Source organism: Nyctereutes procyonoides, unplaced genomic scaffold (assembly GCF_905146905.1).
Source record: "Nyctereutes procyonoides isolate TBG_1078 unplaced genomic scaffold, NYPRO_anot_genome, whole genome shotgun sequence".
NCBI classification, from domain to species: Eukaryota; Metazoa; Chordata; class Mammalia; order Carnivora; family Canidae; genus Nyctereutes; species Nyctereutes procyonoides.
This window is the reverse complement of record NW_026575141.1, coordinates 20,757,011-20,778,388: the sequence shown is the minus strand read 5'-3', so window position 1 is coordinate 20,778,388 and position 21,378 is coordinate 20,757,011. Positions and strand designations below refer to the sequence as shown.

The 21,378-nt window shown below is 36.8% G+C and overlaps 1 protein-coding gene across 2 annotated transcripts in view; it reads left to right on the top strand.

Annotated features, from left to right (window-relative positions):
* Positions 1-21,378, top strand: part of COL28A1 (collagen type XXVIII alpha 1 chain) — a 180,770-nt gene that overhangs the window by 36,250 nt on the left and 123,142 nt on the right. For both annotated transcript variants that reach the window (XM_055307421.1, XM_055307420.1), the window contains exons 12-14: positions 9,650-9,718; positions 10,827-10,895; positions 18,468-18,536. In XM_055307421.1, the coding sequence (XP_055163396.1) occupies positions 9,650-9,718; positions 10,827-10,895; positions 18,468-18,536 (207 nt within the window). The remainder of the gene's footprint in view (positions 1-9,649; positions 9,719-10,826; positions 10,896-18,467; positions 18,537-21,378) is intronic.

Genomic DNA, 21,378 nt, shown 5'->3' with positions numbered 1-21,378 from the left:
GCCTTTTCAAGATATGAGCCACTAGCAAGGGAATTGGATAAATATATGCAGGTCCTTTACTGTTTAAAAAAATAAATCTAGTGACAATGGGTAAGGAGCACTATTATTATATCTCAGAGAAAAAAGTACTATATGGGGCAAAGAAATATTTGTTGAATGAATAGGAAGATGTATATTTAAATGGAATGAGTTGTCAACAGTTACATACTGTAGACAAGTCAAACAGGAAGGAACCTAAAAGTCATTTAGTGCATCAACTTTGAAGTTATTGGAAATCTGTAAGGGAACAGTTTTGATAAAGAGATTGGGGAAGTGAAAAGGGAGAAGGATACAATAGCCAGGAATCCTGACCATTCTTCCAAGATATTGGGATAATAAAGTGAAACAGGACAGCATTGACATAACCCATCAAAAGCTTTTGTGCATTTAATAATCTGATGTGTTCTTGTACTTTCACTTTTTCAAGGATTTTATTTGAGAGAGAGAGAGAGAGCCCAGGTGGGTGGAGGGGCAGAGGGAGAGGGATAAACGCATTCCCTGTTCAGCAGAGAGCCAGAGGCAGGGCTCCATCCCAGGACCCTGGGATCATGACTTGAGCCAAAGGCAGATGCTTAACCAACTGTCCCTATACTTCCACTTTTTTCTAAGAGAGGCAAGTAGACTTGGGATTTAATTTTTTATTTTTTTACAGTTTTAAATATACAACTTAGAGTCTCATGTTTTCTATAACAGCACTAGTTTTGCTGGAACAGAATTATCATTAACGAAGTTTTAGTAGTCTTAAAAATACATTCTTGCTTTATTCATTATTTAAATACTTGATTTGACTCAACGTTAGCGTAACAGCTTTAGAAGATCAAATCTACTAAATGTAACTAATATTTTAATTATGGCTTGGAAGTAGTTCAACACCACAGATATGAACAAGTATGAAGGATTTTAAACTTCCTCTTCAAACAAGCATGCTGTGTAGTTTTATTTCAGCTCTCACACAATTCAAAGACCTAACAATCTCCTGACATCATAATGTTGCTTTCAATCATAAAAAATCATGATTTGAAATAGGATATAATTCTTCTAACTTGATGGGAAACAAACCAGGTGAAACCTACATAGACATCAACAATTCCTAGCATGGAATATTAGTCAAACAGAAAACTTTTTTAAGTTCATGGTCCTCTTAACAGAATGACTATATTTTTTTGCTTCATGTAAAGCAATTTAAGTCAGGGTACTTGAACGTGTCAACCTTTCCAATTGTCCCAAACCAATGATGGGCCTCTGGTTCCCCTGGCAGCTAACAACTTTGAACAAGGTTGTGACTGCTCAGTGTGAAGAATCTCTTTACAATTTTAATTATAAATACCTATTAAATGAAGATTGGAGCCAAGCTGCCAAACTATCTGAATGCTTTTTTCTTCAGAGATGTCAAAGTTTAAATGCTATTTCTGTCCTGAGCCTAATTAAAGGGAAGAAAATTCATTAGTAATCCAGTAATTCTTGTCGTGGAAAGGACTTTGACCTGCATGCACATCTGCCCACCAGGACTCTAAATGAGCTTATTAACTCATTTGACATGAGACAACTGATAGTGACAACTTGAAGTGGCTGCCAGAACATGTGGGATGTCAGCCAATGGCTTCAAGGTAGATGATTTTCATTCCCAAATCTCTGACGCATATGGTTCTCAGCAGGCGGGTATACTGTGTGTGTGCATGTGTGTGTGCGTGTGCACACGTACAGACACTGCCAAAGTAAAAACTCTAATGGATCAAGAAACCCAAAATGCTGCTAACATAAAGGTGCTGAGTCTAACCTACCTGGCCAGTCAAGCTGGGCAACATGGAACTGAATCAGTTACTATAGGGTCTTCAGAGGGATGTCACAATTACAGACAAAAACAAACAAACAAACACATTAATGTACCTATTTGATTCAAGTAAATTGCAATAGCATTGCGACAGGGAATATTAAGTTTATCCCAAGAGTAAGGCTTTTTTTATGATGGTATAAATTCAAAGAATGTCCATCAGAGCTGAGATTTTTAAAAGTTCTCCTGATGGGCTGCTGAGCAGTCCTTCCTTTTAGGGACAATGACACAGAATTCTTTAGATTTTATTATATATGTTGAAGTATGACTTTCCTGGTATATTGAACCATATGAATGCCATTTTTGTAGGTCAGCTATGGTTGAATATTATCAACTTCACATGGTTTAACCTAATAGTAATAAAGAAAAGGAGTTGACTTACTAAATCTGGTACAATACTATAATTTTCACTGATTTTTTTTGTTACTATGGAGTATTTTTTTTCTCCTTTGGAGAGTATAAATAGGTGGAGTAGGTGGACTGTCATCTTTTCTCTTTTCTGCATAAATGGCATTCAAAAAAGATTGCAGTTGGAGATTTGAAATAATGATGGTTTCAAACTCAGTGCAGTTGGTTAATAACTGATTTATGTGTAGACCTACACTGTGAGGTCACAATATTGGCGATTATAATTTATATGACCTTTACCACTAATTTAGTGGTAATACTGATCCAGTAGGCTTAAATGCCTGAAATGACATGTGAATTGGCTTGTAAAAGTATATTTTCTCTTGGCTTGCATTTTATTTTAAAGATCCTTTGTCTTCATGTGATGGATCTTTCACAGTGGGCAGATTGTAACTATCTGACTTTTGTGCTTTCCATCCTGTAACAAAGATATGGATTTTTTCTGCGATCAAGTGATTTTTGAAATAATTCAAGAAGAATTGAAAAGTCTTGAGAGGCAGTTTTTCATGGTGGTTAGAGCACTGGTTCTAAAACAAGACTTCTGGGATTCAAACCCACCGTTTATTGTATTAGTTCTGTGATTTGGGCAAGTTACTTATCCTCCCCAGGCCACAGTTTTCTCATTCATGTAATGGGTTAATAATAGCACCTACCTCCTAAGAGTTGTTTTGGAGATTATATGAGTTAATCATAGTAACTGCCATATGTGTTGATAATAATTAAGCAGCTAAGTATTTTACAACTTGCTTTTATTAATGTAGGAAAAAATCTAGCCTGAAATGATTTCTAAAATAAGCTGCTTATAACACTTCTCTGAAATAAGAGAAATTAGGTACTAAATATAGAGCTTGATTTAGCAAGTATTTGATAAATGTTAGTTTCTTGCCTCCCAACACCCACTTCTTTCTTTCCCCTCCATAAAGGACCTTTCTTGACTTTTCTCCTAAATCTTTGTATGTAGTCATCACTGCATTGAGTTTCAGCTGAGATTGTATCTTGGCCATACTTGAATCATTCTGCACCTACAAAATGCTCATCCACCATTTTCTTCCATTTAGAAAGTATGAGAATATTAGTCACAAGACTTAAAATATTAAAGTTGATGCTACACATATTTGAGAAGTAACACAGAAAGAAGTTGCTAAGATGTCTTTTCTAATGTTAAAACCCCAAAGTATGATTAAATTGTTCATAACTGTATTATTCAAGAAAAGATAATTTTCTGTCCTTAAAACATTCAGTCTTAGACAACCATTCATTATTTATTATCTTATAGCAGGAAAAGATGTTAACTTTGCTGATGCTCAGAATAAGGCATGTTGGGTTTCTCTAGCTGAACTTCCCATACAGTATAACATTAGACCATCAATTGGAATTTCATCATTCCTTCAGCTGAAAAAGATATGTTTAATTTTACCTGGATAAGTTTGCAGGAGAAACTGTTATAGGTACTTGGTATCACTATGTAATTTATATATCATTGCTCTTGGTTGAAAACCTAACTAAACCAAAGGAACTCCAAAAGAGCATTTCCAGATTCCCAACTCCCCCAACTCAGACCTGTTTGTTTCCTGTTTTGTTCACCTCCAGCAACTAGCATGGGATCTGCTCCCAGGTTGCTTGCTGCTCAGTAAATGTTTGCTGCCTGGATTATTGAGTGAATGTTATCAATTAGCTAAGCATTGACAGTGCAAAGTTGACATTGTCCCCACAATCTGGGGGAGACATATTAAGTAAATACAGAGTTTTAATTATAATGAATAGTCAGAAAAAGAGGAAAATGGTGCTATCAGTCCCTCTAGAATAGGAATTACGCTTAATCAGAGAAGCTCTCTCTGAAGCTGTGCTGCTTAAAATAAGATTTGAAGGATGAGTAAGGGTTGACTAGGAAAAAGGAAACTAAGAACATTCTGGATAGAATAGCATGTGCTAAGATCCTGTGGCAGAAGGGAGCCTGGCAAGCACAAGAAACTGAACAAAGGCCAATGCTGCTAGGGTGATGAGCAAAGAAGCAACTAGTTACAAAAGGGACTGGAAAGGCAGTAGGACCCACACCATGTAGGGGCTCATAAGCTTTGTAAAGACCTCTGTCTTTCTCCTAAGAGCAAAAGGAAAGGCTTTGAATTGTTTCACTCAGATTGAACCTAAAACTAAAATTAAAAGACTGTGCTGGCAGCAGTGGGGGCAGGGGTGGATAAATTAAAGTATGCTACAATGGATGTGTGTAGGGTACTAAAGACTTAGTTATAGTCTGAACAAGAGGTGATATTGATTTGAAGTAGAGTGTAGAGACATGGTAGAGGATTCAAGAGGTAGATGGATTTGAGTCAGAAATAGAAGGCATACGGAAAAGCATTGGTGATGCATTACATATGGTGGGTAAAGGAGTGAGAGGTATCAAGAATGACTCCTTCTGGCTTGACTCATGGAGGGATTTGGTGCTCTTTCCTCAGAGAATGCTGGAAGATGATCAGGCTGCGAGGGGAAGGGTAGGAGTTTGTCTTTGGAAATGAGTTCCTTTTGAAAATCTTTCCTGACTTCTATCACACTATTCTTGGAAGTTCCCATTTCTTTTTCTCAGCCACTGCCTTCCTCAACTCCCCACAAGACATTTCTGTGTTCTTCCACTCTCACTCTACTTAATTGTTGGTCCTCAACATGGTTGTGACCTGAGCCTCTGGCCTCCTTACTCCTAAACTTGCCCTGTTCAATACAGTAGCAACTTGTGGTTGTTGAGCCCTTGAAATATGGCTAGTCTAAATAGAGGTGTGCTATAATTGTTAAATACACATAGGATTTCAAAGATATGTGTGAGAAATAATAAAATCATTAATAAGATTTTTATATTGATTATATCTTGAAATGATAATATTTTAGATATATTGAGTTAAGTAAAATGTTATTATGTTATTACTTTCTTAATGTGGCTACTAGAAAATTTAAAATTATATGTGTGGCTCAGTGTATATTTCTAGTAGATGGCACTGCGATGGACAATGACCCTATTGTTGGCTTATTCACAAGAGTAAGTCCACTTGAGCCTACAGAGCTGTTGGCCATCCCTGGATTATTTTATGCTTCATACTCTTTCCTTTTCTGAACTTTTGTTCCTCTCCTCTACCAGATTAGATATGAATCCTACCTTTTTTGTTCAGAGCAAATATCTCCTCTGCAATATGAAACTTTTCCAATTCCTTAAGGTGGAATTGAACATTTCTGCCTCAGAGTTTTATATCCTCTCTTAATACCTTTATTATCACTAACTTGCATGCTTGTATTTTTTTATACTCATTTGTTTCTCAGCCAGATTGTAAGTGTCTACAAAGTGCAGGTGTACTCTGATTTATGTCTATAATTATGTAACTGGGTATGCAGTACCAGGGTGATGCTTTATGAAAGTCTAGTGAATAACAATTGAATCCACACAAATTAAACAGCTATAATGTGATTAGTTTTGACTTAGATGTTTTATAGACAGTATCTTTCATCTTTTCAACAACGCTGCAAGGTAGATATAATTATCCTCATTTTGCATATGGAGATCTTGCAAAAGCTCAAACTGTTAGTAAATTATAGAGCCAGGATTCAACTAGACTGAATAAAAAAGCCATGTTTTTTTCCCCCAGTGATTCTATGCATATTGAAAATTAGATTAAAACATGGTGATTATATCCCATATCATAAAATAGGGAAAAAAATAACCGTTTCCTAAGATTATTAGAAGAGTAAGTGATATAATGTATATAAAGTATCAGGACATTGCTTGAAAATACTAGGTTTTATTAGACATCATCTTCTTAAAAAAAAAAGACATCATCTTCTTTCAATGTTGGAGCCCATCACATAGGCATCCTTAATTTCTGAGGACGATCAAAGTGGTTTACTTGTCCTCCTCAATGTTCCTACCTGTGCTTACACTCATATGGAGGTCATGAGAAACAGACCCCTTCCAGAGCTATTCACTTTAACTCGGTCCTCTTTGGATATGCTTCTGATGGTTAAAAAAAGTGAAGTAGAGAAATAACAAATAGTACTAGAGCCATTAAATCTCTCTCTGTGTATTTGTACTTACTGGTGAAGGTTGGGGTAGGAATAATGGGCAATGTGGCCTTGGTGAATTTTCAGAAAATCATTGTTAATAGAGTGCTAATTCTTCTCTTCCTGTTCTGTCTTACCTGGTGATGGTATGTTACAATCAAGACCACTTTATTTATTACCTCAGGAATCTTGTAGGAAAGGGAAAGGAGAAGTATGAAAGGGATAAACATTAATTGTAGGCCAATACTGGTATGCAGGCCTTATGGTGAGAGGCTAAGCTCCTGAGAAATTTTTTTAAGCAACTGAAAGGTGAAGCTATGTTGCTACTGAGCTGTGCCAAGATAAGGGAAAGTGGTCCCTCTATAACCTTCAGATCTCTGCACCTTCTCTAAAAAAGCAGTATTGAGAAATTGCTCAGTGGGAATTGGTACTTGGCCAAAGCTAAAGGAAGCGCATGGGTTGAAGGATAAGACAGTTGCTTCTCCTATTGATTTTCCTGATTCACACATTTCAAGTTAACAACAGAACCCATTCCTTGTCCCTAGTTAGAGGAAACCTCACCAACCTAGGCTCTTGTTTGTTTTAAATCAAGCATATAGAAAAGTACTAAGTAACACAGAGCTTCCACTACTTAAAAAACTCAAATTCTCCTCCAAATATATACTATGTATATATAATATATGATATATGATAGATATGATACTTAAAAGCCTTCTGATTCATTACAGAACCTAATTAATATAAAAGGGATGGGGAATGAATAGAATAAGGGAACTTAGGGACTTATGTTATTATTATTCTAATGGTGTTTTTTATCTCTTAAACTAGGCCTTTGAGTTTAGGGACTGTGCCACAAACTTCTCTGTGTTTACTCCATTATTGCCGACATACTAAATGCTTGGTGTTCCTTTGCTAAGTGATGGAAACCATCACCCACATACAATATAACTCACAAGGGTGTGGCACAGGAAATTTTAAGAAAAAGTTTCTTTGAAGTGAAAATTTGGAATCTAAATTAGGAAGCCAAATATTCTCTACCACTTAAACTTTGAGGTCAAGAGAACAGCTCCAAAAAAAGGGGGGGGGGGGAGAGTGAGAGAGAGAACAGCTCCAAATTTGGGAGAACCTTTATGTCTAATATTATTTATGGAGAAATTCCATGGCCAAGACCAAGTAACAGCTAAGAATGGTGATCATCTGGCTGCTCCAGAACATTTAATATACATATAAAAATAAGTACAACTTTGAATTTTAAAGGGAAAATTCAAGTTGATTTATCTGCCAAATTGACTTATAGTTAAAAGAATGAACTGGGGGTTGCCTGGGTGGCTCAGTCGGTTAGGCGGCTGCCTTTGGCTTGGGTCATGATCCCAGGGTCATGGGATCGAGGCCCACATTGAGCTCCCTGCTCAGTGAGGAGTCTGCTTCTCCCTCTGCCTCTCCCCCTGGCTTGTGGTCTCTCTCTCTCTCTCTCAAAGAAATAAAAATCTGAAAGAAAGAAAGAAAGAAAAAGAAAGAAAGAACTGAAGGTACCTTTAGATCCAGTCCACTCAAATGCCAAAGCATCATAAACTCTAACAATCAACAGATTTTGTGACAGATTTTCTTTGTTATGATTTTGAGCCTGGGCATATCTTTTGGGGAGCTGATTTGACTCTGACCCCTCTTCTTGTCCCTTCTTTTTCCCTTTTGCAATTGATTAAAGTCCATAGACTTCCTTAAAATAATGCCCCTACCATATCAAAAGGACATTGCTTTAGTTAGTAAGAGTCCTCTTCAAAATCACAAGCCTCCAGGGAAAATTGAGTCTTTAACATTGGTGACAATTCTTTTGTTCCCCTCAATCTGGAGAAAGTTTGTCTCAACTTCTTGTTCCGTTTTACTGTTGCTTAACACAAGGATGAAGAGAAGAGAGAAATCTGTAAGTTGGATGAAATTTTAAATGGCAAGGATTCATTAACTCAAATATGAGAGGATTTAGAAATCATCTTCAACATAAAATAGAGGTATGTCGTGTACATAAAGAACTAGAAGGAAATGTACCAGAAATCAGTAGTCATTATAAATAGATAATTATAGCAAATTTTCTATAATGAAGATACATTCTTTTGGTAAACAGAAAAAAATAAGAAAAAGAAATTTTAATCAATAGCCACTCTGCTTTCCCCTATCAACATGCCACACAACCAGAAATTTGAGAAATCTGAAGAGCCATGTTCCTGTGGGTGATACTGAGTGTGAGTTTGGGAAGGCCATGTAACCTCTCTGGACTCAAGTTCCTCACTCATGAAATGTAGAAGTTTGAGTGCATCAATGTTCAGTTCTGTGATGCTTGAATTCTAGGATGGGCCTGCCACATAGCAGACTATTAATTGAAAATGCACCTGGCTTCTAATAACAGACATCTTGATTAATTGTGGCTTACACCATAAGAATTCTTGTTGTTTATTAAACAGAAGGTTTGAAGGTAAATAGCTCTATGAGGTTTTGCTTGATCAAGTGCAGTGAGGTTTTCCAGGAGCTAGGGCAGTTAAAAATGTTTCTCTGCATCATCCTCTTCAATGGTTAGCATTAGTCTGAGAGATTGTTACCTCATGGTTACAAGACAGCTACCATATCTCCAACTAGGAAAGAAGAAGTAGAGGCAAAAGCTTTCTCTTTGTACCTAAGAACATCCCCATATCTCATCTGTTGGAACTAAGCCAGAGGACCAGCCAGTAGCAAAGGGAAAGGAGATTCTAGACTTGCATTGAACCAATTATCATTCATCCTACAGCCCTGAGTGTGAAGAATTAGCTATTCATGGACATGAAGAGGTCAGAGTTCTAATAGTAAGGAGGGAAAGAAAGGAAAGGATGGTCATTCAGTAGGAAACAAATGTGTCTGTCAGAAGGACAGAATAAATATTTGTTGAGCAAACAAATGAGGGCTGCAGGATCCTAAAAATTTTTGCTTTTGTGGGCCTCTTTTTCCATAAAAAATGTTAAAAATTATATATGACAACTGAGCTGACAGAAAGACAAATTTAATCTAGACTGGATTCATTGTTATGTATTCACCATTATTATTTTTTAATTTTTTATTCTGATTTTAAACATTAAAATGGAAATACATTCATGGACCCTAGATACTGTGCCTGCTGTGTCTGGTGGTTAATTCAATCCTGGGTCTATGTTGTCCTTCCAACTGGATTATAAAGACTTTGAGGACAGTGATCATGTCCCAGATCTCCCTTAGATTTGCCCTCAAAGCTCCTACTGCATCACTTTTCATGTAAGAGCTGTTCAACAAATACTGTTGAGTTGACCTAATGTGTAACTTTTCTTCCTCCAGGGTGAACCAGGTCCCCCTGGTCCTGATGGTCCTCCAGGAGCCCCTGGTATTGGACAGCAAGGTATTAAGGTAATGATTCTTGCCTTTTTCCCCGTTAATGAGTACTGAATTTATTACAGGAGTTGGCGATGCTGTTTGTTATTCAAACTCTGCTCAGCTTTGCCCTCTAGATGCAAAGAGGCTGCGTATAGAAGGTACTTACAGTCTGGGTGCTTGGACACTGGGGCAGTTACCACAATGTATTTTTTTTATTCAATTGGTATAAAAAATTTGTCTTGCCTCCAAATACCCACCCTCTTGCCAATGTACATCTAGTTCTGTTGAGTTTTCATGGAATTTAAATGTTAACATGCAAGAGTGATATTGGGATGTGAAACATCTTAACATATGAACTATCACCTGTTCACATTAAATAAGCATAGAGGGGCAGAAACCAGAAGGACCACCACACTGAATAAGTAAGTGTTGATAGAAAGGTTTGTAGGGAACTAGAAAGTACCAGAATATCTAACACCCTGGAGTGCTCTGCATCATGCAGGATGTCACAGAACAGAAGTGCTTATTTTAAATGGCTTTTCTATGTCTTTGGGACAATAAGACTTTGATGCGGGACTAAAATAGAGAGTGGTACAAAACAGGCACATCTAATATAATCAAGTATCACCATGGATAGCATTTAAACAGTAAGCATATTGAGACTCCAGGGAAGGTGGAGTTTGTATTGGCAAGGTGATCAGAAAAAGATTCTGAAGGAGATCAAACGTGAAACAGGGCTGAAAGGAGAGGTAAAATGGAATAGAATGAGGACAAGAAGAGGATGGCATTCCAGGATGATGGTGAGAAGGGCAGGGAACAGCACAAGCATTGTTAGCTTGGTCCTTTCAGTAACTCAAATGAATTGAATACAGTCCATCCTTCCAATTGCTACACAACAGCTTCTGAAAGCTAAAAGTGGTGTATGGCACTTATACAAGAAGGGATGATGAACATTTTAGAGTAATTTGTTCCCTTAAATTTCAGCCATTTCTCCTCCTCCAGAATTTTTTTTATCTTTATGATTGTGAAAAGCTTGACTATTGTACAACACATATCCTTGTTGAAATCTCCAGAGTATCTTGTGCTATGTTTATTCTTTCTTTAAAAACTCAAATCTTCATTTGATATTTCTTTCTCTTAGGGGGAAAGAGGTCAGGAAGGAAGAACAGGGGCACCAGGACCAATCGGCATCGGTGAGCCAGGCCAGCCAGTAAGTAGCAAGAAATTATAGATGGAATAGAAAGTACAAATATAGTTTCTCATGTGCCTTTTGTGGTTAGACTAAATTGTCAAATTAAGCCCATCTTGCATCTTTGGGGATAACAAAAGACAAAAAATATGCAAGTGTCAGATCCAAGTGTTATTTTTCATAAGACTTGAAATAGAGCCACACACACACACACACACACACACACACACACACATGCATGGCACGATATGTACAACTGGCTCTCTCTCTCTCTTACTGAACTCTCTCACAAGATTAATCAGCTTGTCCAAGAAAGAAAGAGATCTCATGTGTCAAAATCTCCTAGGAGATAGGAGAACTGGATTCAGGCCTAAGGTCTATACTTTGTAACTGACTTTCATGTAATCATGAGAAAATCATTGAGAATAAGGACCTTGCTCATTATCTAGCTTATGAGTTTATTTATTTTTTTTATTTTTTTATTTTTTTTTTAGCTTATGAGTTTATGAGCATACTCTAACACTAGGACTGATGAAGGTAGACAGGTAATACCTGTGCTATTTGCAGCTTCTAGCTTATGGAGCTTTGAAGTTTACTATTTTTGCAGAAGAAAAAAAAGTGTTTCTGTCAAAAGAGATCTGGAGAAGAAATGAATAAAACATGACTATCCTAGTATAGAAATGCTCTTAGCTTTTCAAGTCATCATTATTCTCCCAGAAAATAACAGTAACTAACTCACTGAGGTAAGTATAAAAACAACTGGATCAAATTGGAGGAATTAATATTGTTAAAATGTCCATACTACCCAAAGCAATCTACAGATTCGATACAATCCCTATGAAAACTCCAATGGTATTTTCCATGGAAACAGACAACCTTTAAATTTGTATGGAACCATAAAAGATCCTGAATAGCCAAAGCAATCTTAAGAAAGAAAAACAAGGGTGGAGGCATCACACTTTCTGATTTCTAAATATATTACAAAGCTATAGTAATCAAAACAGTATGTTAGCACAAAAGCAGACTCTAGACCAATGGAACAGAATAGAGAGCCCATAAATAAATTCACACATATATGGTCAATTAATTTACAACAAAGAAGCCAAGAATATACACTGGGGAAAGGACAGTCTTTTTAATAAGTGATATTGGGTAAACTGGACCACTATTTTATACCATACGCAAAAATTAACTCAAAATGGATTTGAGTCTTGAGTGTACAACCATAAAACTCCTAGAAGAAAACAAGCAGTAGGCTCCTTAACATAGGTCTTAGCAATGATGTTTCGAATTTAATGCCCAAAGTAAAAAAAAAAAGACAAAAGCAAAAATAAACAAGTCTGTACTAGATCAAACCAGAAAGCTTCTGAACATTAAAGGAAGCCATCAACAAAATAAAAGGCAATCTACAGAATGGAAGAAAATAATTTCAAATCATATATCTTATAATATCCAAAATATATAAAGAACTCATACAACTCAGTAATATTAACAAAAAAATCAATCGAAGGACAGGCAGAAGACTTGAGTAGATATTTTTGCAAAGAAGATGTACAAATGACCAACAGGTATGCAAATCAAAATCAAAATGAGATGTCACTTCATATCTGCTAGAATGACTGTTAAAAAAAATACAAGAATAACAAGTGTTGGTGAGGATGTGGAGAAAAGGGAACCCTCATGCACCATTGGTGGGAATGTAATTTGGTCTAGCCACTGTGGAAACAATATGGAGGTTCCTCAAAAAATTAAAAATGGAATCACTATATGATCCAGCCATTCCACTTCTAGGTACTTATTCAAAGAAAATAAAACCATTAACCACTAAAAGATGTATGCATCCTCATGTTCATTGCTATTTACAATAGCCAATATAGGGAACCAAATGGAATGGTCGTTAATAGATAAATGGGTAAAGAAGCCACCTGGGTGGCTAAATTGGTTAATCGTCTGCCCACAGTCCTGAGATTGAACTCTGCATCAGGCTCCCTCCTTGGTGGAGAGCCTGCTTCTTCTCCCTCTTCTACCGCTCTCCCTGCTTGTGTGCACTCCTTTTCTCTCTCTGTCAAATAAAAAAAAAAATCTTAAAAAAAAAGAAATTATTATCTCTGTCTATATGTATCTCATGTATATGTCTCACAATATATATAATGGATTACTACTGTATATATATATAGGAAAGTGAGTTACTATTCAGTCATAAAAAGAATGAAGTCTTGCCATTTGCCATTTTCAACAACATGGTGGATGGACTTTGAGGACATTATACTAACTGAAATAAGTCAGACAGAGAAAGGCAAATACCATATGGTCTCTCTTATATGTGGAACCTTAAAAACAAACAAACAAACAAACAAAAAAACACAAACCAATCTCATATATACAGAGAACAGACAAATTTAATTTTATATCTATATTCTATAAACGGACACAGAAATAAAAATGTAAAATATAATAGCATTTATAGTCTTTAAAAAATAGAAATACTTGGGTATAAATTTAATAAAAATATATAGGACTTGCATCCTAAATACTACAAAACACTGATGAAAGAAATGAAAGAATATTTAATAAATTGAGAGACACACCATGTTCATGGATTGAAGACTTGACACACCATAAAGCTGTCAATCTCCTTAAATTGATTTAAAGTTTAATGCAAGTCTTTGTAAATATCTCAGTAAGATTTTTGTTATAGATATGGATGAGATTATTTTAAAATTTATATATAAAGTCAAAGGAGCCGGATTAGTTAAAAGCAATTTTCAAAAAGAAAAAGCTGAAGAAAGTGTTTTATTCACGTAGCTCTAGTAATCAAGATTGTGCAGATCTGGCGAATTGTAAAAACACGATCAGTGGAATAGAATAGAGAACCCAGGCATGGACCCACATACTGATTTTTTTTTATTTTTATTTTAATTTATGATAGTCACAGAGACAGAGAGGCAGAGACACAGGCAGAGGGAGAAGCAGGCTCCATGCATCGGGAGCCTGACGTGGGATTCGATCCCGGGTCTCCAGGATCCCGCCCTGGGCCAAAGGCAGGCGCCAAACTGCTGCGCCACCCAGGGATCCCCATACTGATTTTTTTGATAAAAATGCAAAAACAATTCAATGAAGGAAGCATAACTTTTTCAACAAATGGTGCTGAACCAATTGGATATCCATACACACAAAAAAATGAACCTCAACCTAAGTAAGTTTCACACACACCTTATAAAAAAGGAACTCAACATGGCTCATAGACTTAAGTGTGAAATATAAGACTATAAAACTTTTGAATTAAACATGAGGGAAAATCTTTGGGACCTACTGCTTAGTGAAGATTTCTTAGACATGTCACAAAAAACATGATCCAAAAAAGAAAAAAAATTGATTAGTTGGACTCCTGGACAGTGAAAGTGTTTGTCCTGTAACTCTGTTAAAAGGGTGAAAAGAAAAGCTACTGACCAGGAGAAAGTATTTGCAAACCACACATCTGACAAAGGATTTATATTAAAACTGTATAAAGAGCCCTCAAAATTTAATATTAAAAAAATCTAACTAGAAAGCACCTATGTATAAGAATATGTGAGTGTATTTTTATATACACATGCATGTATGCATATATCTACATGTATGTATATATGGTTATTGAACTTTTAAGAAAAGATTTTATTTATTTGAGAAAGAGAGCGTGTGCACGAGCCAGGGAAGGGCCAGAGGGACAAGCAGACTCCCCACTGAGCGCAGAACCCAATAGGGACCCAGTGTGGCTGTTGTGTGCTTCATGCCTGATGGCACCCGATGTAGGGCTGGATCCCAGGACTCTGAGATCATGACCTGAGCCGAAGTCAGATGCCTAACCAACTAAGCCACTCAGGTGCCCCTGGTTATTGAACTTTTAAGATGTGCTTTTAGCTAACAAGCTTGAAATGTCATCAGTATTGGTATCTGCTCCTAAAAATAATATACTGACCATAGGCTTTTTTTTTTTTTAAGAGAGAGAGTGTGCATGGGGGTAGGGGGTGTAGAGGGGCAGAGAGAGAGAGTGAATCTTAGGCAGGGTCTGTGCCCAGCTCTAATTCTGTCCTCATTTTCCATTGAGTGAGCCAAAATCCTTGCTCCCAGTTCTCTTAGATTTTCTAGACTTATTTCCACCAAACAACCACACTCTTCACCCAGGATGGCCATAGCACCAGTTCTGTGTTCCACTCTCCTTTTGTTTTGGAGTCCTGTGACTTCAGCTATGCCTTTAGAATTCGTTATTAAAGAAAAATTTGTATTACTTGCCTTTTTGTTTGTAGCTAGAGAGTTTTCACAATACTACCAGGATGTGAAGTTCTTGTTTGTTTGCTTTCTAAGCCACAATTATACAAATCAGAGTAACACTATGAAGTCTGTGGTTTAATTGGGAACTGAAATCATAACAAAGGTGGGGCAGATCACAATGTATGAAAACGTTTTGCACCAAAATATCATAATAAAAACCCAACATTGTGAGTTTTTGAATTATTTAGAAGTAACATAGAGACTTACTTTGGGACTGAAAAATTCTGCAAAGGTCCTTTATGTTTGTTTCTTTGTCTAAATGATTTCAAGTGATTTTGGGTTTTTACTTTTTTGTACAAGTATATTCAGAGCACTATTAGTAAAAAATACTTCCTGATGTACAACTATAAATACTGTGAGGTTAAAAAATTACATGGTACTGTTTGAATATTATGGGCAATTTTTATTATTATTTAGCATATTTATTTTTAATGCTTGCAATGTATGTTAAAACCACTTTTATTGATTATCCACACTAGTGAGATCATAAAGAAAAATATAAGATAATGGATAATCACATTTTATCTCATTAATGTCTCAAATAAAGCATTTCATTGGTCAGACTGTTAACTGATAATTAGATTCCTCCATTATTTTTTTATTAGTGGCATTCATGAGAAGTCAGAGAAGTGTGCCATAATTATAATTGGTCCTCATGGCTTTTGAAAAGGACACTGTGAGTTTTTTATAGAGGCATTTCTATCTTTTAAAAATAATCCATGAGTACTGTCGTAATAAAGTGCAGTTCATCTAACCAAAGTACCTGCTCTTTCTCTTAACCAAGAAATCATCTTCCATTCTGTTAAGCTGGAAAATAGGAGAATGTACTGATGATGTGGAATATTACTCCAACAGTTTATAGTAATTAAACCTTAGATCACTGCTTTTTAAAATTCCTTTAAGTGGCTACTCATGAGTATTTGTCCTCTGTTCTCAGCAGATTGGAACACATGGCTCCTCAAAGCCATCACTCTCACCTTGGCTGGTATACTCTAGAAATGCAGGAATGGAAGGAGGGTTCAGTGCTTATGCTGTGCAGCAGCCCTCTCTCCATATTGCCTACTGTAAACCATTTGCTTGAGGCTACTTTATTCCTAAATATGCCACGAAAGGATATTCTTCATAATCACAAGATTCAAGTAAAATAATTTTGATAGTGATAGCCAACATTTATTGAGTGCTCAGTATATGAGAGCTTTAAGTCTCTCTGACCTAACCCTTAGAGTAATACCTATGGTTGATGTAGGTACATACTGTTGCTATCACCATTATGATAAGGATGCTGAACTTTGGAGAGATTAAAATCTTTGTTGAAGATCACACTGCTAACACACAGCAGAGCTAGGACTTGACCCTCCATCTGGATGACACCATAATATGCCTTCAATTATTGTGAAAGACTGTAAGCTCTATGAGACAAGGGAGCAGGTCTGTCTGCTATTCCCAGAATTTAGCACAGTGCCTTGCACCCACTAGGTCAGTATTTGCTGAATGAATGGAAAAAATTTGAGTGAGCTGGAAAAAGACTTCTTTGCATTTAATGTAAATTGTGCTATTTTCATTTGTTTCATCATCGGGAAAGAGGAATAATTTACTGATTTTTTTTGTTGTTGTTAAATTATGTGATGTTAGCTAGGCACTTGCCTTTTTAGTTTGCAATCTAGTTTTCATGCTTATATTTATTTTCCCCCTAGTTAATTGCTCTAGCATTAGAGCGAGCTGTCATGGATATTAGTGCTTTGATTAAGGTCTCAGGTTGTTAAAAGCTAGGTTTCCCATAAGCAGAGCAATTTAAATTGAATTAAATGTTAGCTTTTTCCTTTAATTAAAGTCTTTACGAAATTGGTGATGCATAAATTCTGAAGGAGGCTGTCTTTTAAAATATATAATATTAGGGAAAGGCAAAAAAAATTAAACACGGGGTACAGTTGGCTTTCTTGTTTACAAATCTCTAGTCACTGATTAGCAAATGCTGCCTCCTACTTCTGCTACCAGGCTTCAGGAGACAGTGCCTCTCAGATTACTCTGGCTTATCGCATTCGGAGCACCCAGATGGCTCAGTGTCTGCAGTGTGCTGGCTTTGGAGTTTCTGGGCAACTCAGTAGACTTTATTCTATCTTAGGTTCACTTCCCTGCCAAGCAAGCCCTAATTATCTTTTTAGATCTATTAGGGGAAAAGCTTCAGTTTGTGCTTCTAAGATTCTTGTTAGTTTCTTTTCTGCTTTGTTGCCTTCTGGCCAAGAATAAAGACAGGGAAAATTTGTTGCCTTTTTAAAATTCCAACTTCAAGCGAGTATCTTGCTGTTGTCTTTTATTTTTCAATTAGTGTGTTTCAAGCCAGTCCACTTCAAAGCTTGAAACTGTGTTGTTTTTCTCCTTCTATGAGAAATCTTCACCTGATTTCCCAAGTGCCTTTCTGAGCAAAAGCTACCTGGAATTCTTAATTTGAATCACTGAGATCAAAAACCATGCTTCCCCTGAAAGATGCTATCGAGATTCCTATTTGCACATAAACCTCCAGTGGATTCCAGCAGTCCTTGAAAAAATACAAGTTTGAATCCAAATGTATCAGGATAGAAATTAAAACATGTGTAAACAGAATTCAATGTTTTAAAGCAGCTGCGCCGTGATTTCTTCACAGAGGTCTCCTGATATTTTTCTTCCTTTTTTTCCCCCCAATATTTTTCAATTGTGTAATCACTCTGCAACTTTCTCCAGACCACAGAGTCCTAGATTTTTAGACTTTCCTCATAGGATTTATTTCCTAATCCTTATTCTGAATCATCACTTAATTTCCATTTTCCCCTAATTTGAGGACACTGGGATAGAACATCTTCTACCAATCAACTGGAATAAGTAATGCAAAGGGAATATTGTTCTACACAACTCTATGATTCTACTGATCAGTGTAGAGTTTGCTAGAAGGAGTCCCACCGCCGCATGCCCGTGTGAATCAAGATATGACCATTTCGGGATCCCTGGGTGGCGCAGTGGTTTAGCGCGCCAGGGCGCGATCCTGGAGACCCGGGATCGAATCCCACGTCGGGCTCCTGGTGCATGGAGCCTGCTTCTGTCTCTGTCTCTGTCTCTGTCTCTGTCTCTCTCTCTCTCTCTCTCTCTCTCTCTCTCTCTCTGTGACTATCATAAATAAACTAAAAAAAAAAATTAAAAAAAAAAGATATGACCATTTCTTCCTTCCTTCCTTCTCCCTTCTCTCTCCACCCCTCCCACTCTCTCTTTCCTGCTCATTTCCTGCTCCTCATTCTCTCTTCTCCTCAACAGGGTCCCCGTGGTCCTGAGGGAGCACCAGGAGAGAGGGGCTTACCAGGAGAAGGATTTCCAGGGCCAAAGGTAACAATACATTCTGGGCTATGAAAAAAGTGCTTTGTCTTGCATGGTCATGATTTACAACTTTAAAAAATGTGTCCTAGCCATGATCAGAAGTCGAAGATATTTTCCTGACCAGCTTCACCCTACCTAAAGGAAGCAATATGTAAATTTTCCCTTGACACGAAACTGTAGTGAAATTTGCAATTATAAGTAACTAATTAACAGATTTTACTTGATAGAATTATTGCATGTGAAATGAGAAAACTCTCATAGTTTGTAGTCATTCAAGCATAGTGATAAAAAGCATCTTTATGCCCAAAAGTTAAGTTATTGAGCATAGCTTCGACAGAACTTTACTTGCGGCTTTGTTTTGTGAAACATAGATAAGAAACTAATAAACCAATGTGTAATCATATTGTCATTAGTATAATAAGAAAGAAAATATGATGGAAGGGGAGGAGGGCGGGCGGTGGGGGTGACTGGGTGGCGGGCACTGAGTGGGGCACTCGATGGGATGAGCACTGGGTGTTATTCTGTATGTTGGCAAATTGAACACCAATAAAAAATAAATTTATTATTAAAAAAAAGAAAGAAAATATGTGTGGGAGGACAGAACTGGAATTACCTTGTTATCATAAGGAGCAAAATGCTATGAAAAATGTATCTTTTACCTGGCAATTGAGATTTTAAATGTTTCTACTGTTCCCATGTATAATTCTTGGTGCTCCAGTTCCTCTGGATCATGGGTTGGCAAGCTTTTTCTGTAAAGGGCCAGAAAATAAATATTTTAGGCTGTGTGAGCAGTATGGTATCTGTCACAATGATTTAACCTCTGCTGGTGTAGCATGAAAGCAGGCATCAACTAAGTATAAGTGAGTGAGTGTGGCTGTATTCCAATAAAGCTTTATTTACATAAAAACCAGCAGGGGGCCATATTTAGCCAATGGGCTATAGTTTGCTGACCCCTAGTCTAGGCTGTTTATCCACCATCTACCAAAGGCCACACAGAAAATGATTTTCCAACTTTGGGCAACATCAACAAAATTTCATAGTAAGCAAGAATACATTTTCAGGGTCCTTTTTCCTTCTTTTCTAAATTATTTCCCCAAACACACATGCATGCATACACATACCACCCAGAGAAGCAGATGCTGTTTTCTAAGTATCTAAGAACTTCCGTTTCAGCTATTTGGTAAGGTCACCAAGATCTGGCCTTCTCATCCCAGCCTCATGCTATAAAATATCATCTCCTTCTTAGCCTCTTCCACCAGAATCAAAATTCTATTGTCTGTGAGTAGCCTAAATTTCAACTAGAGAAAAAAAATCAATTTGTTACAACCTATTTCATACTAAGTTGTGAGTGACTGCTGGGTTGAATTTTAAAAGAGGCCCTCATTAACTCATAAACTTATTTGGCATAATCAATGGAAATCATTTGTAAGATAAAGGGGACATTACTAAAGCCCTAACCTAACCAGAGTATCACTATCAGAAGACAGACCAGCAGTTTAGTGCTACATTTTAGAAAGTTTTATAATACATAATTTCTTGAATTTTTTGGCATATCGTCAATTTCTGTTTATAAATAGTCCAAACAACCTGGGAAATTCAAATAGCCAGGGTTATTTCTCTTGAGAGTCTGTGGGGGTTTTTAAGGTACATAAGTAAATGAGAAATGAATAAGGGAAATATTAAAAAGCAGGCTGCAGGGCAGGTCTTAGTGACAGGTTCAACTGTATGTTATAATGATATACTTTTATTCATAACAGCTCACAGCACTGCATCACCCTGTATCTCTTCACAGAAAGAATACATTATATTCAGGGTTATTTTAGGGTCATCTTATGTAATTTTATTCTGTGGTAGATTTCAGAAAACCCATTAATCAGAATACTTCATCCCCCAACCAGCAGGGCCAATGGGAGTTTTCTATACGAGCTACTTGGGGTTAGTTTGTGATGATGTAGAGCTAAAGTGAATAAATTATAAATAAGGAGGGACTTAAAGGTATATTTTCCTGTTTCCTAGGTTTCTTGCACGTGTTCTTTGATTTTACTCTGGGTTAAAAAAACTCATGAAATGAATGCTATTTCTTTTTTTTTTAATTTTTATTTATTTATGATAGTCACAGAGAGAGAGAGAGGCAGAGACACAGGCAGAGGGAGAAGCAAGCTCCATGCAGGGAGCCCGACGTGGGACTCGATCCGGGGACCCCAGGATCACGCCATGGGCCAAAGGCGGTGCTAAACCGCTGAGCCACCCAGGCTGCCCATGAATGCTATTTCTAATTGATCATATGGTTTATTTTTCACACAAATTCACAAAACGTATGACTTCATTAAAATTACATTACGACCAGAGCTATTTACATAGGTCATGTGACTTAAAGTACCTTCAAGATTTTCTTTTCTTTTCTTTTCTTTTTTTAAGATTTTATTTATTTATTCATGAGAGACACAGATAGAGGGAGAGGCAGAGACATAGGCAGAGGGAGAAGCAGGCTCCCTGCAGGAAGCCCATGGTGGGACTGGATCCCAGGACCCCGGGATTGTGCCCTGAGCCAAAGGCAGACATTCAACCGCTGACTACCCAGGCATCCCTCAAGAAGATTTTCTATGACTTGTTCTAAAACTAAATTTTCAATGAATGTTTATAAATTATGATATAAAATGTTTAATAAGTAATTCAATAGTAGCAAGTATTCATATACTAATACAAAAGATGAATTTTCATTGTGTGATGGATCTAGTTGAGCAGTGTTAAGGAAATGGAAGATTGATTCTGTTTGTTGTACTGCATGATTAGATAGGTCCTCCATTTCCAGGTATATCTGATTGTATCAGGAATGGAGCTTTTCTCCAAC